At 34.1% G+C, this 25061-nt stretch overlaps 1 protein-coding gene across 26 annotated transcripts in view; it reads left to right on the top strand.

Moving 5' to 3' along the window:
• The window catches only part of PPFIA2 (PTPRF interacting protein alpha 2), a 508974-nt gene that overhangs the window by 394725 nt on the left and 89188 nt on the right, over window positions 1–25061 (top strand). For all 26 annotated transcript variants that reach the window (XM_031651089.1, XM_031651095.1, XM_031651091.1 and 23 more), the window contains 7 exons: window positions 580–663; window positions 918–1049; window positions 2608–2670; window positions 6997–7088; window positions 11806–11941; window positions 18106–18326; window positions 23732–23969. In XM_031651089.1, coding sequence (XP_031506949.1) covers window positions 580–663; window positions 918–1049; window positions 2608–2670; window positions 6997–7088; window positions 11806–11941; window positions 18106–18326; window positions 23732–23969 — 966 coding nt within the window. The remainder of the gene's footprint in view (window positions 1–579; window positions 664–917; window positions 1050–2607; window positions 2671–6996; window positions 7089–11805; window positions 11942–18105; window positions 18327–23731; window positions 23970–25061) is intronic.

The following is a 25061-nucleotide window of genomic DNA, read 5'->3' as shown; positions in this document are numbered from 1 at the left end:
TCAGTGTCAGTGTCTTTAGTTCTGATTTTTCAATTTTGTCCCTCTCCTTTTCCTTGACTCGTTAGTCTGATCCAACCTCTTCTACCTCATCTGATGATTATCAATATGTTATGGAAGCTAAACTACAAGAAATGATCTCCATACGTAGGAAGGTAGTCCTACTGGACTTTACTTTCTATTGCTAAATAGAATCCATCTAAGTTTTTCTTTTCATTTATAAAAATTATGTTACTTTTATTTATTGATAATCAACCATCTGTGCAGTTCAGTGCTTCAGGAGCTTAAGATTGGACAATGGCAGGTTTGTGTTCAAACCATGCACAGTCTGCATGTTACATTTGGCTGATTTCATTGCTCATAAATAACTCCAATGTTTTGCTGATGCTTGGATGTAACAGGCCTTTGTAGCTGACACATTTCAAGCAATGCTGTTCAGCTGCCTGTTTGAAGAAAGTTTATTTTTTAAAAACTATGTTTGCAGTTGGTAGTAGCTTGCTTTACATTTTATTTCAATTTATTTAGAGGAAAAGTGTTAACCAAATCTTACATTTCAGGTGCATTCTTCATATTTCTTAACAGGCTGAAGAGAGACATGGAAATATTGAAGAACGTATGAGACATCTAGAGGGCCAACTTGAAGAGAAAAATCAAGAACTTCAAAGAGTATGTATATTAAGAACTATTACCCCCCCCAATCATCGGTTTATGAATTCATATTCTGCATATAAGAAGAAAGCCTTTAATTGAGTATGGGTTGTATTTAAAACCTACAGATATGACCTTTAGACTTTGAAGAAGTTTCCACCACTTGAACCAAAACAGATCTAAAATTAAATTCAATTTAAAACTAGCAATGCTATAAAAATAATCTCAAACAATTTTTGAATGGATTTTTGTGTCATTTTTAAAAATGTAAGGCTAGGCAAAGAGAGAAAATGAATGAGGAGCATAACAAGAGATTATCGGATACTGTTGATAGACTTCTGACTGAATCCAATGAACGCCTACAACTACACTTAAAGGAAAGAATGGCTGCTCTAGAAGAAAAGGTAAAATGAAAGAAGGGTAAAATCACATGAATATTTTGCAATGCTCTTATGATCATGTTTGTTTTATATACAGCTGCAATTATTGTAATAGTCAGATGATCCATTTACTTAGTTTTTTAAAATGCCTGATATATTCTTAGAAAGAAATGCATATTTTTTATTTTAAAAAGTATAAGATCAAATTTGGGATGAATATAAAAATTGCATGAGATATAAATATTTTATATTGGCATGTTCATATGAGGCAAATGTAGTAAAATATGCTGTGCTTTTATGATGAAAATATTTTATTTATCCTCTACCTGGTATGCAAAATAAAAAAGTGATGAGACACAGTCAATACTTTTTGGTGGGGGGAGGTGATTTGAAATATTCATGTGTCAAGTGACTGATATCTACACACCAGTCTAAAAGTCAAAATGTAAGTGAGTTTATATAATCAGAAGAACCAGTATCAATGCCAGTAGAGGGTTTAGGAACCCAGTATTTTCAGCTGCATTATTTCAGAAATAGTGCTTCTCTACAGTCTGCAATGTGATTTACAGTTACATATGTCTCATTGATAGTTGGCAGCTACCAGACCAGCAAGAGTTATGAGAGCTGGTTACCAATTCCAGAGCATAAATTAAGGTAGGGTAAAAAACCCAGATGATCATATCATTTTGGAAATTTAGGTTAAATGCCAATCACTATTTTAGCTAGACATTTTCCATTAGTGCATAAAATAAACCAAAATAGGGAAAATGTTTTGATGAAAAGTTAAAGTAGTTTGATTAATTTACCCATTAGAAAGTTATAAGACATGACTTCCTCTCATACAACTTCAAATACGTGGCCACTGTGGAATTACTACACTCTTAGTTTAATTTTACTCTATAAATATGAAAAGAATACATTATTTTAAATAATGCCTTATAGTATTTGTGTGTTTTGTAGAAAAATAAATACTTTTTAACAACAAAAATAATTTTCTGGCAAGGTTTATTTTAAGTATCGATGATGTCAACATATTTCCACATGACTTTGTGACATGTAATATTAGGTTTATGAGTAGCTAGAATTTGTTATTTCTCTAATAATTTAAGTATCATTATGAATTGTTAATTCCACATTGCAGTAGATGTCCAGAAAGTTAAATTTTTAAGAATATGATTTCCTGATTTCTTCTTTCTTCAGATAATAGAAGTGAGTTCTTCTGAATTCTTTATAACACCTCTAAGATTTAGCTTGTTGCTCACTTTTTCTTATTTGAAGAATAACCAATAGTTTCCAATTTAAAATGTAGTCTGAGAAAAGGCAAACAGAAATAGCTTAAAAAACAACATTTATTTCATTTGTTCATTCAAGTGTTACAAAATAACATTTTCCATTTAAATTACATATTTTTTTAAATGTGAAGGTCTCATGTTTGAAAATTTCATCAAAGTGTGATTTCCATGAAATACCTGTACTAAGGAACAAATCTAAGAGGATTCTTGAGTGATAGAATATTAATCAATATATATTTAAGTATTTTATGTTTAATTTATTAATTATTTCTGCTATTTTCTTTTTTTAGAATGTTTTAATTCAAGAATCAGAAACTTTCAGAAAGAATCTTGAAGAATCTTTACATGATAAGGTATAATGGAAACTTACATTTTTGGCCCATTTTTCTATTTTTATTTTCTATTCCACTGATGAATGTTTTGTTGTAAAATAAATTTGAAAAAATAATTTTAGTATGCTATCTTTGTAAAACAATTTTAACATTTTTATTATACCTGCAGAAGAGTGTACATAGAGAGGGAGAGCTTGATGAATCTTTGCAACCCAAATTCACCAAAAATTTGCATTCCAGAAACTCCCCCCAGATTAGTCTATACTCATACTCTTCCATTAAAGGATAATCACTATCTTGACTTATAACATTAAAAAATGGTTTTATCTTGCTTTATGCCTTATATAAATAGAATTAAAATATATGCACTAATTTATGCCTAGTTTTAGATAGTCTTTCAGCAGAAATATATTAAATACTATTATATATAGGAATTATGCTAAGTTATATATGTCTGAATATAATCCTAGTTCCAAAGTAGCTAAAAAGTTCTAATTGAGGAGAGAGAACACAGCCTTTACAAACCAATGGAGATGCAGAGTAGCAGATGCCAAGTGCCAAATTAGTGAAGTAGACAGTAAGAGCTACAGGTAGGAAAGACCATAATATAATGCTGCTGTGAAGAAGACTTCAGGAAGGAGGGACTTGACTTAAGATTTAAGGGAAAGTAGGACTCTGATGCAAGGCTTTCAAACATAGTGCATGTGGTATGATCACAGGTGCTTGGTGGGGGGAGGGGATGGGTAATTAGTGTGACATTTTAAATAATAGGCACAACTATTTGTCTGAAATCAATTATTACTGTTGTAGGGTATGTGGTAGAAGAGGAAACTAAGGGCAGATTGTGAAATTTTAATGGTAGTTGCTAATATGTATTTTTCTTATTAGCCTGTAAAGTTATTGTTAGCAATTTTATCTTATTTTGTTAAAGAAGATAGGATTGCTAACTTAAGAAGTGATCTGTAATTGTGTGTTGAGAAAAGATAGAAGAAATGGAGAGAGAGAAGGAAGGGAAAAGGGGAATGAAGAAAAGAAGGGAGGGGGGAAGAAGGAAGGGAGGGAAGGGAGGGGCGGGAAGGGAGGAGGGAGGGAGGGGAGGAAGGAAAGAAGGAAGGGAGGGAGGGAGGGAGGAAGGGATAGTATGGGATATAGAAGGTATTGGAAAAGATGAAGAATAAATGAAAAAGAACAATTATTCATTTAACCCTACTGGATGCTGCATATTATGATGCAATTAAAAATAACTATTTAATTCTATAGTCAAGGTGTCCACAATCTCCTGAAAGATAGGTCTTTAGAACAATGTTATATGGGACCTAGAAGATAGTATCTGATTCTTTCTGAGGTAGTTCACAATGACAACACAGGAGATTACATTTTTAGGAGCCTCTTAAAGACATATATGATCTTAATAAAGGTAGAAGATTCTAGGTAGAGGATGAATCCTCTGCAACAGCACAAAGAAAATCAAGATGGTTGATTTGATGAATCATCAGAAGTTTACTGTGACTGGTATGTATTTAAAGAAGTAGTTTTTGAGCAGATTGTGAATTTTGGACTAGATGTTGTTATGCGTGTGATGTTATCCAAAGCTCTGTGTGCTCTTGGCAATATCCCCAGAACCCACTCCCCCACCACCTACCAAAGTCTTGTAACTCCAACAATCTGCCTAAGCAACCAAGAGTACTAATCATATCATGCTTTGCATCCTTGCTTATGTCAGTCTCCACAGAGAGTAAATCCCAGGTTATACCTCATTTCTGAACTATCATCCCATTTAGATGGGCACATTCACTAATCTGACCACATCTTCTATAATTCCTCAAATTTCCACTGAACTAACTGTACTCACAGTCCATTATCAGCAAAACCCTCTGTAGGCTCAACCTCTTTCTCAGTGTTTCCCTTTCCATCTTTATCTCTAAAATTTAAAGTTTCTAGATAGCTGTCCTTTCTTCTCTCTGATTTGCCCTTAGTGACCTCATCTGATCTCCTGTATTTAAACACCATCTGTAAATTGAGCACATTCAAATTTAGATTACCTACTGGGTCCTCTTCCCTGAGAGAGATTTTATATTCTAGTGCCAACTCAATATCTCCATTTGGACACCTATGTACCTCAAATGTAACATGCCATGTAACATGCCAATCTATTCTTACCCCACTCCCACACATCGAACACCACCACCACCTAACCTAACACACCAGCAGTCTTCTCAGTCAATCTTAATTACAATTTCTTTCTTTCAGTTACTCAGGCTAAAAAACTTGGACTCCGTCTTGACCCCTATGTTTATTTCATGTCCCTCATCTAGTCCAATATCAAATCCTCTTAGTTCTGCTCTCACAATGTAGCAAAATATAGCCAGTCTTACCCTAACACCAATCTTGTCCAAGCCATTACTCTCTTGCCTAAAAATTTCCTCTTTTCTACCTCCCAATTTAACTTGACAATCTATTTCACAGCCATTAGAGTGATCATGCCACTTCTCTGCTAGAAAATCCGGGAAACATAGCAAGACCCCATCTTTACAAAAGTAAAAAATAAAAACAAATTACCCAGGTGCAGTGGTACACACCTGTAGTCCTCCTAACTACTTGGAAGGCTGAGGCTAGAGGATTACTTGAGCCCGGGAGTTCAAGGCTGCAATGAGCTGTGATGACAAAACTGCACTCCAGTTTAGGTGACAAAGTGAGACCCTGTCTTTAAATGAATAAATAAATGAAAGAATTTTTTTAAATCCTCCAATTGTTGCCCATCTCATGCAGAGTAAAAGCCAGAGAGTTTGAAGTGGTTTACAACCTCTTTTAGGACTACCCTTCCTGAGTTCTGCAATCATACTTTTAAAAAGTATCCTCTACTTGTCTATTTAACCTCTCCAATCCAGCCACACTGGACTCCCTACCCTCTACTCCATTTCCACTAACAGGCATATGCACGTGCTGTTGCTTTTATCTGCCATGCCTTTTCCTAAGAGTCTCATTTTTTAATTTCTCCTTTATTTAGGTCATTGTTCAAGTATCACTTTACTGAAAAGCCCTTCCATTACTCCCATTTTCTCCTTCCTAACAACATTGTATATTCCTATATTCCTGCTTGTTTATTGTTCATCTTTTCTACTAAATTCTAAATTGCAAGAGGGCAAGACATTTTTCAGCTGACTACTGTATCTCAGGTGCCTGACACACAAGAGGTACTCACCGCACTTTTGTGAAAATAATGAACAAAGATAGTTACAAATCAATAAGAAACTATTGAACATTTTAAAGCAACGTGTTAGTTTATTGTACATGTGTTTTAAAATTACATGTCTGGCAGAGAAATGTGTAGGAAAGAGACTGAAGCTGGTAAAAATCATTCAGGAAAAAGATAAAAAGGGCTTAGAGTAGGATGGTAGTGAGGTAGTGAGAATAAAAAGAACAGAGAAGAGAAACATTGCAAAGGCCACATTGACAAAAAAAAAAGTGTGGTAAGAAAAGAAGTTTGAGTAAAGTAAAATATCAAGCACTAGCCACTGGGGAGGGGAAAAACAATAGTAGAAAAAATCTAGAATGATACATTTAGACCTGTATAACGATATAAAAGTTATAATCATTAAAACCAAATTGAATGCTTACATGAGCAGTTAAATAAAGCTCTAAGACAACACTTATCTTCCTAAATTTACAGACCAGAACCTATAATGTCAATTTGAAAAAATTATCATTAAGTACAAGTAATTGTGCCAATATCAAGCTAATCAGTTGTTAACTTTATTTTTTAAGGTGCACTCCAGCCTCAGTGACAGAGTGAGGCCGTGTCTTAAAATAAATAAATAAATATATACATACATACGTACATACATACATACATATTTTTTTTAAAAAATCCTCCAATTGTTGCCTGTCTCTTACAGAATAAAAGCCAGAGAGTTGAGTTTGCTTTTTCTTCCAAACCAATCCTCTTTTTCCTTCACCTGTATGTCCTTTAACCCTTGTAGAATATTGGAAATTCTTCATTTACTGTAGAAAAAAGACATTTTCTTTATTTTCAAAAATAGATATGATTTCTACTCTGCGTTTTTAAGTGACGTCTACATAGCTGGTCATAATTTTAATATTCCCTTGAATTTTCAAATATTCAGGATTAGTGAATGCCAGGGATTGTAGATAATTTTTTATTGATTTCTGCTATCCACATTTTTTATTACAAGGGGAAAATTTTGGCATGCTTTATTATTATGTGTAATGATCTTTAATAAAAATATATCCTCAGTTTTTCCTTTTTAAAAAAACCATTAAGACTGATTTATCATAATTAGTTGCTGATATTACTGGCATCGGAGTAACACTGTTTTGATTTTTTAGGAAAGATTAGCAGAAGAAATTGAAAAGCTGAGATCTGAACTTGACCAACTGAAAATGAGAACTGGCTCTTTAATTGAACCCACAATATCAAGGTAACATTAAACTAAAAGCTTATCTCTAGTTCACTGAAAATCAACATGAATTCCCTTATGGTTTCATATGTCCTCAACTAAAATATATCGGTACTTCTTATTGCTCACTAGTCATTACCATGTTTTGACTCTTCACTGATTTACAGTGTTTTTTTTTTGTTTTTTTTGTTTTTTTTGTTTTTTTTTTTGAGACGGAGTCTCGCTCTGTCGCCCAGGCTGGAGTGCAGTGGCCGGATCTCAGCTCACTGCAAGCTCTGCCTCCCGGGTTTACGCCATTCTCCTGCCTCAGCCTCCCTAGTAGCTGGGACTACAGGCGCCCGCCACCTCGCCCAGCTAGTTTTTTGTATTTTTTTAGTAGAGACAGGGTTTCACCAGGTTAGCCAGGATGGTCTCGATCTCCTGACCTCGTGATCCGCCCGTCTCGGCCTCCCAAAGTGCTGGGATGACAGGCTTGAGCCACCGCGCCCGGCCTGATTTACAGTTTTTACTTCAAAAATAACTTTTTAATTTAGAAATTATTTCTGTAATCAATAAAAAATTAAATTATTACCTTTTGTATTCTACATTTCATTATATAGATAGAAATATATTAAAAGATTCTTAAATGAAGAAATTGAACTGTGTACAGAGATATTGCATCTCATTGCAAGAAGAGGCGTCAGCCCTTTTCTCTGTATGTGTTCAACACAGAAATTGAATTCAACATAAAATTTTCTACATGTGTTCAGTGTAAAAACAGGCGGAAATATGTTCAATGCTTATTGTGACTAAACAAATATTATTGATTACGGTCACTTAGCAGTTACCTATTTCGGTAAAGTAATTGCAAAAAAAGAGGAAAAGAGAAATGAATCAGGTTAAAAAAAAAAGAAAAAAAAACTTCAAATAAATTTAGCCATACTCATCTACTTTGATTCACTATCTCATCTTAAGAAAAATAAGCAATGGATGTCAACTTAATTGACAGATGATTGATAGATAGATAGATAGATAGATAGATAGATAGATATGTTAATAATTCATATATAATTTCCTTTTGTGTTTGAGTTGTTTTATTTAAAATTGTTTAGAAGTCCTAGAAGGACTCACTCATTTAAACATGTATTTACTAGGCAACACAGAATAATAGCAGCTGTTTGAAACTTTCCACTACCAAAGGCTTTTAGGAAAAGTCCATCTTTCTTGGTGTAATGTTCATCTTTAGAAAGTTAACTCCACCAGAGTATTTGTTTTGATAACTACCATAATCTCAAGACCTAAAAAACTATTTTGTATATAGTATGCTCTCAAGATATATTATTGAATGAATAATTGAATATCTGGTTTCAGATGCTCAAATAAAAATTCAAATAAAAAATCTTAAAGTGTCTTAAACTCTTTTCAATAAGGAAAAGCAATATTTAATATTTTAAGTATTTCCATACTCAATTTAATATGAGAAACAGTTTGGCAGGCATAAAAACATCCAAGAAACTTTTATATATGTAAGTCACTAATTGAGAAAATCATTCTTATTTTTCAAATTTTTAAGATTCTGATTTTTATATATGAACTGAAATTATTATTTCAATGGTATGTGTTCACATGGTTATGATTATTATAACGAGGATGGTGGAGAAGGAGAAGAACTGATAAAATATCAAGGGAGTCAATGCATAGAATAAGCATTATTGAATCAATAGATTAAATATATATGAATAAGAATAAATGATCAGTTCCTTATTTGTTTGACCTTAGGTCTCAAAATACAGAGTTTCAAAGTGTTGTCTAAAAGTCTATCACTGCACTGAGTCATTATGGGCAGCCTAACAATGTGACATTTATCTACAATGAAGGATGATTGAGCCTATATAGAACAATTATTCTTTGATCAACAGGTTGTAGTGGAAGGAACCCTAGACCAAGAATAAGACAATCCACATTCCCAGGACTCAGACAGATAATTACAAGCTGCTTGATTTTGGAAAACCTGTTTTCCTTAATAACATTCTAAATAAATACATATTTGTACCTAAATAGGCATAAATGATATTTTTCTGATTATCTCACAGGCTTGCCTTGCAGATAAAATAAGACAAGTAAGCATTATAGTAAATCATATTATATGCATAGTATGTATAGTAAATCATATTACAAGTATAAAGTATTATAGAAATAAGGTAAGCTAGCTAAACAGAACTTAAGTTACAGGATAACTGAATGTTTATTAAACAGTTATTTATAGAACATCCATGCTTCTGAGGACAAATAATTTTGTAAAAACAATAATGGAAATAGGAGGTGCGTGAGAACTCAGTCTACTAAGTTTTGATCTAATAGGTAGGGAGGTGAGGAGAGATAAGCTAGGCGAGTGAATATCAGTGACCACTCTTGTCTCTTAATATCTCATCGAGAAGAAAGTAAAATGAGTTCCAGAGTGACTAAAAAGGGCTTGATTTGGCTCAACTCTGAAAAAAGGTAGAATCTGGGTAATTGGAAAGGACAACAGAGGACACTCCAGAAAGCAGAGCGATGGGTAATGGGTTTTCTCTAAAAAAATTCTTACCTGACTTATTTATGCTAGTTCTTAAATGAGATTAAAGAACAGGAGATTCAGGAGGAGAAACTACAGGGTTCATTGCTTAAATGAACTGATACCTATTTTGTGACTTAGCCCTTCCAAAAGCCTTTCAAAATATTGAACACCTAGAATGATTTAGAAATTGAACTAGCATGATAATATTGCCTCTATTTTCTCCTGTTAGAGAACTATCTCAGAGAACTGGAAAAAAGAGGAGAGAGATGAGTGTGAGGACTGTTATAATAAAAAGAATACTAGGAGCTAGAATAGTAGATGGCAATAGTATTTTTAAACTGAGACCTTAAAACTGTTAACCACATGTGTTGAGACTGTTTTCAGGAGAAAACTAACAATCAAAAACAAACAAACAAACAAAGCATGTTCAAAGAAATGAAAAGAAAGTGTGAGTTACTGGAATTGAAAGAAAGTCAATATAGCTGTATGAAAAGTTATGCAGAGAGTACCTTAAAATGAAACTAGAAAGTGGCAAAGGTCCAAATTACAGAGGTCCTTTAAGGACATTGAATAATTTTAAGCAGGAAATTGACATGATTAGATCTGTGTTTTGCTTTTTTTTTTTTTTAAAATGAATTATCTGGAGTTGTGAGATAAATCAACAAGAAAACAATGCTCATAGAATGATGAGTTCTAACGTTAGAAACTCCGCTGTGATACCTAAAGGGACATTAAGGTAAGCAGCCACAGGAAAAAGGAACCCAGACTGTTCAGAGCAAGATAGTTTAAGCCTGTATTATAATCATTTCATGTATTTATCATCTTGCCAGATATTTATGAAGTGCTTATTATGTGCTAGGAACGCCTTCCTGGACATAGGAAGGTGACTAAAATCTGATCTTTGTTCTTCATGAAACTTAGAGCCTCTGCCCAACAGATAAAGACAGAGAGTTGTGTCCTTTATGAATATGGCCTTGTTGTTTTTTTTTATGTAACTTATCCATGATAAAACCTGTTTACTTCATTAAGTCTCAAGTATATTGCTACAAAAACAATAGCTGTCACTTATTTGAGGGATAACTTTTCAGTTCTTTGGTTTCAGTGTCCCATTGGTAAAACAAGAACTTTCTTAAGTTAGTGTCTTCCGTTGTTGCAAACACCCAAACCTCACCTCCCCTTTTTAATGTTACAAAATATTTGGAAGTGCTTGTCTTTGTTCACAAGGATAACTTAAAAAGAGAGTATAGTCAATCAGCAGGAGCCTCAAATTCAACAGAACTAACAGCTTTAAGTGTATTTCCTACTGATGATGGATTTGTTATTTCATTTTATAGGGCAGCATGATGTCGCTGTTATTATCATCATCATTATTGTAACAATAAAATGAATTTGCTATAAATCCACATATAAGTAATATGCCTGGACTTTGATTATAGGGTACTTTATTTGCCATGTTTATTGAAAACTAGTGTAATGATACTTTCCAACTAAAATTTTCCTACTCTCTCATCTTTAAACAGATTTAAGAATGAAATGTGCTTATGAAAAGATTTTTCTTCATCCTTTTGAAACAATGTCTTATCAAAAACTTTTAAAAAATACTTTTAGTAGTATATCCTATTTTCTTTTATAAAACTAAGACCATAAGCTTTGGGTCTATCTAAATTTAAGCATTTTGTTGATTCTCTAAATTGAAAAATAGAATGTGAAAAATAGACAATGTGTGAATAAATTTCTCCAAACATTTTAAAATTGGAAAAGTTCTGAGACCCCCAAATTTTAGACATTTTTGGCTAGATTTATCAGAAATACTTAAACACAGTAAGCAATAGCATATATTGTGATATACACAAAAGATCTCAAATTAAATTGCCAGAATTTAACCTAATGGATTTTGATTATCAGTCTTATTATGATTCATTTTACTACTGCATTTGAAAATGATACTAAACAGAAAGGTTATAAGTACTGTATATTCTAAAAGAAGAAAATGCACTTGACTTTCAGGAATGGACCTAAGACTGCAGCTTCTGACATAAGTCTCTATAGAGGCCTCAGGGTCATGACAATTTATCAGTTTTCTTTCTTGAGGTTTATTTCCTTGAGGACTTCTGCTTTATTGCTAGTGAAACAGCAGATAGTAATTTCCTGGTAAGTTTAATTTTTGAGATTGGATTATTTTATATTTTTCCTTTTTTCCAGAACTCATCTAGACGCCTCAGCTGAGTTGCGGTATTCAGTGGGATCTCTAGTGGACAGCCAGTCTGATTACAGAACAACTAAAGTAATAAGAAGACCAAGGAGAGGCCGCATGGGTGTGCGAAGAGATGAGCCAAAGGTTAATCTTTTAACTTCAACTCTTCTCTAGTTTTATTTAAATAGATCACTTCATTTTGGATAGAATTTTAACACTGAGATAATTAGAAAATGCTAGCATTTTTATTAATTTGAAACACAGAGTGTGACTTTAAAAAAATATATCTATATAAGTAACATAAAGCCCCAACTATGGGCCCAAAATTGAATAAGCATTTCCCATGTATTTATTCATATAACATTATGAAGTTGGTACTACTTGTATACTAACTTCAGACATAAAAATACTGAGGCTCAGAAAAGTTAAATGTTAAATATTGCACTGGTAGCAAAGTGATGGAGTCAAAACGTGGGCCTATATTTGTGTGGTTTCCAATACTATTAGTAGTGTAATATTAACTATTATACTACCTTGCCAAACATGTAGTCTTTGGATTTTCTTGGGCACTTGAGCAATGGCATTCATGTTGTTCATTCAAATTAATTTAATTAAAATTAGTATTTTAAAAACACTCTGAAGAAAATGTACATAGTCTATTCCTGTGTTCACAAAGAACTATTAATGATAAGGGACAGTGCTAGCCTTCTATTCAGTCAATAACTTAATTTAAAATTTGCAAGCTATGTTTGTTGAGTAATGTAGTTGTATTTTATAGAGAAGTAAAATAGTCCTTTGGTGCCTAAGTATAGTTCATTCTTTCAACCACTTTTATGTATGCCAAATACTATATAATCCATTTGTCCTTATATTTTTTGGGGGGGGGGCACATAAGATATACTTTTTTTTTAATTTTTAAATTTTTTAAAATATACTTTATGTTCTAGGGTACATGTGCACAACATGCAGGTTTGTTACATATGTATACAGGTGCCATGTTGGTGTGCTGCACCCATTAACTCATAATTTACATTAGGTATATCTCCTAATGCTATCCCTTCCCACTCCCCCTACCCCACAACAGGCCCCAGTCTGTGATGTTCCCCTTCCTGTGTCCAAGTGTTCTCATTGTTCAGTTCCCACCTATGAGTGAGAACATGCAGTGTTTGGTTTTCTGTTCTTGTGATAGTTTGCTGAGAATGATGGTTTCCAGCTGCATCCATGTCCCTACAAAGGACATGAACTCATCCTTTTTTATGGCTGCATAGTATTCCATGGTGTATATGTGCCACATTTTCTTAATCCAGTCTGTCATTGATGGACATTTGGTTTGGTTCCAAGTCTTTACTATTGTGAATAGTGCCACAATAAACATATGTATGTATATGTCTTGATAGCAGCATGATTTATAATCATTTGGGTATATACCCAGTAATAGGATGGCTGGGTCAAATGGTATTTCTAGTTCTAGATCCCTGAGGAATCACCACACTGTCTTCCACAATGGTTGAACTATTTACACTCCCACGAACAGTATAAAAGTGTTCCTATTTCTCCACATCCTCTCCAGCACCTGTTGTTTCCTGACTTTTTAATAATCATCATTCTAACTGGTGTGAGATGGTATCTCATTGTGGTTTTGATTTGCATTTCTCTGAGGGCCAGTGATTATGAGCATTTTTTCATGTGTCTGTTGGCTGCATAAATGTCTTCTTTTGAGAAGTGTCTGTTCATATCCTTTGCCCACTTTCTGATGGGGTTGTTTGTTTTTTTCTTGTAAATTTGTTTGAGTTATTCGTAGGTTCTGGATATTAGCCCTTTGTCAGAAGAGTAGACTGCAAAAATTTTCTCCCATTCTGTAGGTTGCCTGTTCACTCTGATGGTAGTTTCTTTTGCTGTGCAGAAGCTCTTTAGTTTAATTAGATCCCATTTGTCAATTTTGGCTTTTGTTGCCATTACTTTTGGTGTTTTAGACATGAAGTCCTTGCCCATGCCTATGTCCTGAATGCTATTGCCTAGATTTTCTTCTAGGGTTTTTATGGTTTTAGGTCTAACATTTAAGTCTCTAATCCATCTTGAATTAATTTTTGTATAAGGTGTAAGGAAGGTACTGGTACCAAAACAGAGATATAGACCAATGGAACAGAACAGAACAGAGCCCTCAGAATAATACCACACATCTACAACCATCCGATCTTTGACAAACCTGACAAAAACAAGAAATGGGGAAAGGAATTGCTATTTAATAAATGGTGCTGGGAAAACTGGCTAGCCATAAGTAGAAAGCTGAAACTGGATCCGTTTGTCCATATTTGTACACAGGCCCTTGATGCCTTTTGGGTTTAAACTGGCACCAGTATGTCATGTATTAATTAATCCATCAAAGTAGGCATTCAATATCTATTGAATACATGAAGAAATAAATGAGCAAATGAAAGCTACATTAAGTTAATCTCAATTATTTTCTCATTATTATGTGACAAATTAATTAAGTGCTACTTGATATCAACAAAAGTTGTAACACAAATACTAATTCTGATTCTCAATTCTTAACTCAATGCTCAGGGAAGTATCATGTGGCCTTCCATAAAAATCATTTTATATGATCACAAAAATAAAAACCAATTTTTTAAAAAGCAGAATAAAAGAGATCTAGGACCTCTCTTTTATGCCCAACCTCCTCATTCATTCAGATAACAGCTTGAAAAACACTGGTCAATTGCTTACTTCAAATGGAAGGCTTCTTATATCCATTTAAAAAGCATAACCATGTAAATTAGCATGCCTTGGGCTTAAAATTACAGATATACCTTGTTTTACTGTGATTTGCTTTATTGTATTTCACAAGCATTATGTTTGTTAGTTTGTCTGTTTTTTACAAATTGAAGGTTCCTGACAACTCTGCCTCACGCAAGTCTATGGGTGCTATTTTTTCAGTGCATATGCTCACTTGGTATCTCTGTCTCACATTTTGGCAATTTTCACAATATTTCTTTCTTTTTTTTTTTTTTTTTTTTTGAGGCAGAATATTATTCTGTCACCCAGGCTGGAGTGCAGTGGCACTATCATGGCTCACTGCAGCCTTGAATTCCTGAGTTTAAGCAATCCTACCATCTCAGTCTCCCAAGTAGCTGGGACCACAAGCAGGTACCACTATGCCCAGCTAATTTTTATATTTTTTTGTAGTGATGGGGTTTCACCATCTTGCCCAGGTTGGTCTCAAACTCCTGTGCTCAAGTGATCCTCCCACCTCGGCCTCCCAAAGTGCTGGGATTATAAGCGTGAGCCACATCAGTTCTCGCAATGTTTCAAACGTTTATTATTATTATTATATCTGTTATGGTGATCTGTGAACAGTGATATTTGATGTTACTATTGTAATAATTTGAGCATGCCACAAACCATGCCAATATAAGACAGTGAATTTAATCTATAAATGTTGTGTGTACTTCTGCTCCAACAGCCATTTCCCATTGCTTTCCCTTTCTTTGGGCCTTTGTATTATCCAAAACACAACAATATTGAAAGTAGGTCAATTAATAACCCTACAATAGCCTTAAGTGTTCAAGTGAAAGGAAGAGTTGCACATCTCTAAGTCAAAACTAGAAACAATTAAACTTAGTGAGGAAGACATGTCAAAAGCTGAGTTAGGCCAAAAGCTAGGCTTCTGGCATGAAACAACCAAGTTGTGATTACAAAGGAAAAGTTCTTCAAGGAAAATACAAGTGTTACTCCAGTGAACACACAAATAAGAAAACAAAACAGCCTTACCGCTGATATGGAGAAAGTTTTAGTGGTCTACATAAATGTGATCATTTAGTGATAAACAATCAAAGCATGCACAACATTCCCTTAAACCGAAGCATAATCCGGGGCAAGACCCTAACTCTCTACAATTACATAAAGACTGAGAGGTGAGGAAGAGGCAGAAGAAAACTTTGAAGCTAGCAGAGGGTAGGTCAGTTCATAAAGTTTAAGGAAGGAAGTCATCTTCACAACATAAAAGTGCAAGGTGAAGCAGCAAGTGCTGATGGAGAAGCTGTTACAAGTTATTCAGAAGATCTAGCTAAGATAATTGATGAGAATGACTACACTAAACAATGGGTTTTCAATGTAGATGAAATCACCTTCCATTGGAAGAAGATGCCAACTAGGACTTTCATAGCTAGAGAAGAAAAGTAAATGCCTAACTTCAAACTTCAGAGGACAGGGGTGAATGAATGCAACTGGTGACTTTTAAGTTGAAGCCAATGCTCATTCACCATACTGAAAATCCTAGGGCCCTCAAGAATTATGCTAAATCTACTCTACCTGTGCTCCATGAGAAGAGCAACAAAGCCTAGATGACAGTGCATTTGTTTACAGCATGGTTCACTGAATATTTTAAACACACATTTGAGACTTATTGCTCAGAAAAAAAATATATATATATATTCCTTTCAAAATATTACTACTTATTGACAATGCACCTGGCCACCAAGACCTCTGACAGAGATACTCAAAGAGATTAATGTTGTTTTCGTGCCTGCTAACACAACATTCATTCTGTAGCCCGTGGATGAAGGAGTAATTTTGCCTTTCAAGTATTATAACTTAAGAAATACATTTCACAGGGCTATAGCTGCCATAGGTACTGACTCCTCTGATGGATTGGGGCAAAGCCAATTGAAAACATTCTGGAAATGATTCATCATTCTAGATGCCATTAAGAACATTTATGACTCATGGGAGAAGGTCAAAACATCAACCTTGACCAGGCGCGATGGCTCACACCTGTAATCCCAGCACTTTGAGAGGCCGAGGCAGGTGGCTCACCTGAGGTCGGGAATTAGAGACCAGCCTGGCCAACATGGTGAAATCTCATCTCTACTAAAAGTACAAAAATTAGCTAGATGCACCTCTGCAATCCCTACTACTCTGGAGGCTGAGGCACAAGAATAGCTTGAACTCAGGAGGCAGAGGTTGCAGTGAGCCAAGATCAAGCCCTCCAGCATGTGCAACAGAGCAAGACTCCCTCTCAAAAAAAAAAAAAAAAAAAAAAAAAAAAAAAAAATTCAACCTTAATAAGAGTTAAGAAAACATTGATTCTAACCCTCATGGATGACTTTGAAGGGCTCAAGACTTCTGTGGAGAAAGTAACTGCAGATGTGGTAAAAATAACAAGAGAACTAAAATTAGAAGTAGAGCCTGAAAATGCAACTAAATTGCTGCAATCTCATGATAAAACTTGAACAGATGAGGATTTACTTTTCATGAATGAACAGAACATGATTTCTTGACGTGGAATCTACTCCTGGTGAACATTGTTAAAATGACAACAAAGGATACAAAATATTACATTACATAATTGATAAGGCAGTTGCAGGGTGTGAGAGGATTAACTCTAATTTTGAAAGAAGTTCTACTGTGGGTTAAACGCCATCAAACTGCATTCCATGTTACAGAGAAATCGTTAATGAAAGGAAGAGTCAATCAATGTGGCAAACTTCATTGTTGTCTTATTTTTAAAAATTGTCACCCAACCTTCAGCAACCACTACCCTTATCAGTCAGCAGCCATCAGCATCAAGGCAATACCCTTCACCAGCAAAAACATTAAGGCTCAGATGATCATTAGCATTTTTTAGCTATAAAGTATTTTTAATGAAGGTATGTTCATTTTTAGACATAGTACTATTATACACTTAATAGACTTCAGTAGAGAATTAGCATAACTTTTATGTTCATTGGGAAATCAATAAATTTGTGTGACTCTATTGTTAGAACTAACCCTGAAATATCTGTGGAGTATACCTGTACATAATTTTGCAATATTTTAAATAATATTTTGTTACAATCGATGTAAATAAATGTTGGGAAGAGAATTCTTGTATAATTTCTTATGTGATAATATTTGTGGTCTGAGCTTATAATAAGGAAATATAGGAAGACTAATTATTTTAAGTCTTGAATGCTTAAGTACAAATAAATAAAGATTGCTGTATTTGGAAATAAGGAACAGTATTGCAAATACATGCTTTAAAGTAATTGTTACCTTGGAATATGATCAAACTATAAATCATATAGAAGTTTATCATCTTTATTTCTATTAAAATCTTGATATTTATGCTGACAATTAATCCCTCACATTACTTACGATGTCAAGGAACTATTTTATGGAAGCAAATAAATTAAAATGTTAATAATTGGTTCAGTTTTTGCAAGGTCAGTTGTAAAAACATGCCTGTTGTTGTTGTTGCTGTCTTTGAGATTAGCGCTTTGAACATGAGCAATGTGATAAATATTCTGCATTTTTCATTTACCATTCAGGTGAAATCTCTTGGGGATCATGAGTGGAACAGAACTCAACAGATTGGAGTATTAAGCAGTCACCCTTTTGAAAGTGACACTGAAATGTCTGATATTGATGATGATGACAGAGAAACAATTTTTAGCTCAATGGATCTTCTCTCTCCAAGTGGTCATTCCGATGCCCAGACTCTAGCCATGATGCTTCAGGAGCAACTAGATGCCATCAACAAAGAAATCAGGTAACTTCAATTAGTACTGATGGTTTCAAGAAATTAGAAGACCTGGATACTGTGCTAAAAATATAAATACTAGATCAGAAGCATTAGCATTAACTGGGAACTTAATAGGTCTGCAGAATCTCTGACCTAACCCCATATGCACTGAATCAGAATGTGTATTTTCAAAAGATTCCCAGGATATCTGTGTATCTCCTTTATAATATTAGGACAGCCTTTGTAAGGAACATACATGAAACATAGAAGACTAATGACATTAGTGACAATATAAAAGAATAAGTTAAAGGCAAAACTTTCTCCAGTGAATTTTAAAGCACTTTTAAAATTAAAATTTACTACTTAAAGGAAAGTATTTGTGGTAATCGCGTACATTCTTCAGATACATTACATACTGTAGTAAAGATACCAAATAGTACGCAAGTTAATGTGCATTCAAATCCCTTAAAATATTTAAACATTGGAGTGAAATTAATTTATCATTCTTTTTGTCAATTTTATGCCATTTATATCAGGGACAGCCTGTTTCTTGGAAGTTTATTAATATTAACAGTTTTAGAGGCTGGAAAGTCCAAGATGAAGGTTTCAGCAGGGTTCGGTTTTTGGTAAAGGCTCTCTTCCTGGCTCCAGGGAAAGGGAAAGTAAGGCAGGCGATGGGAGGCAGAAAGACAGGGGGAGAGAGAGAGAGAACATAAATATAGTAATTCTATGGAATTAAACCTCTCTCTCTCTCTCTTTCTGCCCCCCACTGCCCACCCACCTTTCCATTTCCCTGGAGCCAGGAAGAGAGAGCCTTTACCAAAAATGGAACCCTGCTGGAACCTTGATCTTGAACTTTTCAGAACAGCAAATTAATTTGACTCCAATGTTTAAATACTTTTAAGGGATCTGAGAGCCTTTACCAAGGAAAGATTTATGGAAGACTTCATGTAATCTCAATTACCTCCCCAAGATCCTATTTTCAAATACAGTCATTTTGCCCTTTAGAGCTTCAACCTGTGAATTGAAGGTGGGAGATAAAATTCAGTTCATAGCAAAGCAAATGCTGAAAGCAGGATAGAGTCCTCTTCTCTGCCAGGAACACTTGAGAAAAAAAAAATTAATGCCTTTAAATGGGATAAACTAAACATATTACTACTTTTCTTAATAATAAAAATTACATTTTTGTAGTAATATATTGCATGAAAATTCAGAATTTTTTTTATTTAAATGAGGTTTCGCACTGCTATCTAGGCTAGTGTGCCATAACTCAGATCTGGCTCTCTGTAGCCCACAACCTCCCAGCCTCAAGCAATTCTTCTACCTTACCCTTCCAAGTAGCTGGGATTATAGGCATGTGCCACCATGCCTGTCTAATTTTTTAAATTTTTTGTAGAGACAGGGTCTCCCTCTGTTGCCCAGGGCGGTCTTGAACTCCTGGGCTCTAATGATCCTCCTGCCTTGGACTCCCAAAGTGTTGGAGTTACAAGCATGAGCTACCACACCCAGCCTCAGACTGTTAATCTTAGTGCTTGTGGCTGGTTAATTGTATTCATTGATGCCTAAAACTTGTGTTTGAATTGGGCTGCTACCATATTTTAAACTGAGACACAATTTTTATAGAGTTTTTTATGATTAATATTCTTACATCAATGAAAATACATTTTCACATATTAACGCTGAAGTTTATAACAAATTAGGCTGATCAATAAAAATCCCCTAGCATTTTGGGGATGTATGTGTGAAAATTTTCTAAGTAAATGGGGACCAAATTCATTTGCATTCTTTAAATATAAAAGGCTTAATATATCTGTGAGACATAATTTAATATTATGGCCTAACAAGTATCTTTATTATATTTTCATTTCAAAGGCAATAAAACATGTGGTGATATGAATTATTTCATACTAGATATGAAAAAAATGTACTGTTGCTATATAGTACCCTAATAATAGATGGTTTTCATTACAATTGAAATTGGACAAATTAACATTTCAAATATTGAGAAATGTTGGCACTCTGATAATTTCATTTTAATTTAATATATGGTTTTTTGAACCCCTTTGACATCAGCTTTTTCTGTCAGTTCCTTGACTAACCCCAGTGATGAACCCAATTGTATCAGGTATATTTGTGTTCTTTTGATAATCAACAAACCATTCTTAACTTGTTTTTTCAACTGGTGAACATGTTTTAAGTCTTTTGAACAATGCCTTTCTTTTTTCTTTCTGGCTCTAGCTAAATCAATTGGCTTCCTTCTACTATTATTCAAACTACCTATCATCACCCTACTGCACTTAAGAATAGTTTTTTACCTGTATGACAATAACCATTACTATCTGGTTTCTTTGTAGTATGCTAGTTCTCCATGTAATCCAACCTCACTGCAGCCAGAGAAGACTTTTAAAAACAGAAACGTGCTTATGTAATTCCCCTCTTTCAAACCATTCAGTTGCTCTTAGGATACAAACCAAACTTTTTAATATGGTCTACAATACCTCACCTGTCTCACCACTCTCTAACCATTTACCTTACCTACTTTCCAGTTCCTTGATGTTCCATGATCTTTCTTTGGTTGTGTCATCCCTTTTTTCTGGAACATTCCTCTCATTCTGCACCCTTCTACCCTAATATTTCACTCATGTTACCCTTACTCACCATGGACAGCTCCTCCATTACTTCTTCAAGGAAGGTAGTACTGTCCATCAGTTCTTTACCTTCACTAGATTGCAACTTTTATAGGAGCAAGAAATGTTTCTGACTTTGCTCATCTTTATTTGTAGGTCTTCGCTTGATATTTAGAAAGTTCTCCATAAATATTTGGTTACTCTAAATAGAACATAAATATTAACTGAATAACTGAGTAACACTTTCTGATGCTGTTCAGCTAATGGTTGAATTTACCAAATTAAGTTTGAAATCAAGTCTATATTCTTGTGATATTTATTTTCACCAAAGAGATCAACACACCTTCAATAACAATCTATTTCTCTTCAGTGACTCTTATTTTTGTAACATTAGGGTAACAATTTCTAGTAACAATCTTGGCCAGTAGGTTAATATAGTTGTTTTTTGTAAGAAATTTGAAAAATACATGAAATGTGATTACATCACATTTAAAAGAAATAGTCATCATGATTTAGACCAGAGTGGTCTGCTAATAACAACCAGAATTTTTCTCTGGTTAAGATTTTTCTTCTTTCATAAACTAATTTAGCCATTTAAAATAATGCATGTTTTCTGGCTTCACAGCTCACTGATTCAAATTACTTCAAACCCATTTGCCACAGCACTGTTCATTCATCTGTTATTTTATAGTTAGCTACTATTTTCTGTTAGATTAAACTTCAATCAACGTCTTACCCAACTTGTTCCTCTAGGTTTGGATCTCTTATACAATTTATATAATATCTAAAATTAATAACCAAAATTTCTCTGTACAGCAGAACCACGTTACATCTCACCAGAAAAAAAAAAAAAAATTTCTAGGAGTCATTTATCTACTAAGTATTTTAAAAGTACAAAATGCCTTCTTTTTTTTTTTTCATTTTTATTTTTTGAGGGGGAAGGTAGTATTTTCTTTCCAATACATTTTAAGCTATGTTACTATGTACTGTGTTACTTGATTAAACCTTTTTTGGGGGTTCTGACCTTGGGGTGAAGTTAAAAAATGCATTCATGAAAATAAACTTTGAGAGTAACAGAATTCATGTTCTTTTTCTAAGTGAAAAATTATAATTAAGTGTAAATGTGCCTCATAATGTTTTAACCAAAATGAATCTTTGTGAAACATATTTGATTAGATTTTAAGTCCATAATTTGTAAGATTTTTAAACAGCCTGTTAAAAATCACAAAGATCACTTATTCCAATGACAGGTAAGTAGACTACCAAAGTACTTTCTGCCTTGCCAGGGAACACATACTACTTAAAAACTGAAGGATTTACAGAATAGTTAGTGAAGACACCAGCAGTGAGTTAATCATCAAAAAGCTGGTGAACATATAAAAACAGGTAAGTAAATGTAGATCAACTTCCCACAGTAAATGTAGACCAGACAAGTATTTCCTATTGAATAGATTTAGCAAATAAATTACATTCTCTATTCTAAATATGTAAAAAGAAAATTTTGAAGTGATCATAAACTTGAAGATAAGGGTTCTATATAACAGAGGATCACAATAAACCATTGTAATTAAGAACAAAATAGCTCAGGAGAATTTTACAACCCACTTATCAAACTGTACTGGTACACAGTTTCATTACAACAACATACAAAATGTATATAGATTTGATTCAGGATTCAAACAGAATTTTTATGCAACCTAGCTAAAGCTCTTTCTTATTTGTGCCTTTGTAATAAATAATTTATAAGTATTCTTGAAGATACTTCCCAATTTAAAGAAAAAGGACTAGTGCTTTGCTGTCTCAAAAGCATTTACATTAATTAGTTTTTTGGTGGTGGTTGTTGTTGTTGTTGTTGTTTGAGACAGAGTCTCACACAGGCTGGAGTGCAGTGGCACTATCTCAGCTCAATGCAAACTCCGCCTCCTGGGAGAGTCTCCTGCCTCAGCCTCTGGAGTAGCTGGGATTAGAGGCGTGCACTACCACGCTTGGCTAATTTTTGTATTTTTAGTAGAGGTGGGATTTCACCATATTGACCAGGCTGGTCTTGAACTCCTGACCTCGTGAACCACCCATCTCAGCCTCCCAAAGTACTGGGATTACAGGCATGAACCACCATGCCTGGCCTAGTTTTGTTTGCAAGTTATTTTTTCATTATTTGTGTATTCATCAGCTATCTGTATAACTAAATTTTCACATTATTACCTTTTCTGATACTTATTTAAAGGAGGCTTGGCTAAGTATTTATTAATATTAACAAAAGTCTCAGGGTTTTATTTGGCTAATTATGAATGACGGCTTATTGAGGATACTATCTTTAAACTTTTTCATTAGGTAGGAAGTAAGAGTCAGTGACTTTGAATCTTATGAGGCACATTTACACGTAATTATAGTCTTTCACTTTTTCTAAGCTATTGCTAGTGCTTTGCCATCTCAAGGCTGAGTTTCTAAAGTCTCTTTTATTGGTTCCTGAGGTCAAATGTAAGATTAGAATTAATGGTAGAGATAAACTAGGTTCAAGATTTTTAAAGAGTTTTAGCAGGTATTAGCATACAAAGAGGGTAAAACTGAAAGTTGTAGGGAAAAATGTATCATTTGAAAACAATTTTTAAAATTGAAGCCAGGAAGTCCCTGGAATTTATTGAAAGTTATACTGTTTAGAGAAAAGGATGAAAAAGTTAGATTTGATGTAAAATGTTCAAGAATAGTTTCTATTGATTTATTATGTGAATTCCAATGATCTTTACGCAGCATATAATGGATCCATATTAAATTATATTTGGATCAAAATTAAACTGTATCTTTCAGGCTAATTCAGGAAGAAAAAGAATCTACAGAGTTGCGTGCTGAAGAAATTGAGAATAGAGTTGCTAGTGTGAGCCTTGAAGGCCTGAATTTGGCGAGGGTCCACCCAGGTACCTCCATCACTGCCTCTGTTACAGCTTCATCGCTGGCCAGTTCATCTCCCCCCAGTGGACACTCAACGCCAAAGCTCACCCCTCGAAGCCCTGCCAGGGAAATGGATCGGATGGGAGTCATGACACTGGTATGGTGTTGCGTCCAGAGAACTTTTGCCTCCTGTTAAGATTAATGATGCTTTAGCTGAAACTTAACTGGGTGTTTGTTCTAGTCTAAGTACTTTCTGTATATTTTATTGTTTATTTCTTTTCTTATTCACAACATCCCTATGTGATCTGCACATTTATGAATCCCATTATGAGATGAAGAAATGGTAACCCACACAGGTGCTGTAACTTTCTTAGGATCAAATAGTAAGTCAATGATAGAACAGAGATCTAAATAGCACATTATAAATTTCGATGAATGGCTGGGCATAGTGGCTCGCAGCTATAATCCTAGTGCTTTTGGAGGCTGAGGCAGGAGGATTACCTAGAGGCAAGGATTTCAAGACTAGCCTAAGAAACATAGCAAGACCCCATCTCAAAACAAAACAAAACAAAGAAGAAAAAGAAAAAAATAAATTAACTGGGTGTGGTGGTGGTGGTCTGTACCTGTAGTCCCTGCCACTTAGGATGCTGATGAGGCAGCAGGATCCCTTGAGCCTAGGAATTTGAGACTGAAGTGAGTTGTCATGTCAACACTGCACTCCAGCCTGGGCAAGAGTGAGATTCCTTCTTGAAAAAAGATAAAATAAAGTATTTTTAAAAATTGAATGACTTAAGCCCCTAAGTACTTTTTTATTGATGGCATACTGAGGAAATCACTTTGGACACCATGTGTGTGTGTTTTTAACATAATAAGTAACAAAACTTAGTATTATAATTGCTTCAATACACCACGATAGAGTTTTATAACTTTTTGATATATAATATAAATTTTTTGCATTGTTTGTATTGTTAAGAGCCATAAAAAGCAACAGCAACTAATTTCTAATTTTGTCTTAGACTTTATATTCACATTTTCACATATATACATTAATTCCTTATTTCATTTATCCTTATATTTGGGATTAGAAGATGGAAACCTAAATTAGGAAGTACCCTGGATGCAACTGAGAAAAACATCAGATTGCCCATTCTAAAAATATATATATAATATATGTATTTCATTATAAAATATATTTATTTACATATATATAAAATAAAACCTCTGGAAAATACGATTGTGATGACTACTG

Source organism: Papio anubis, chromosome 9, assembly GCF_008728515.1.
Source record: "Papio anubis isolate 15944 chromosome 9, Panubis1.0, whole genome shotgun sequence".
In the NCBI taxonomy this organism is placed as follows: Eukaryota; Metazoa; Chordata; class Mammalia; order Primates; family Cercopithecidae; genus Papio; species Papio anubis.
Note: the sequence above shows the minus strand (reverse complement) of the source record. Positions and strands in the feature narration are given on the sequence as shown.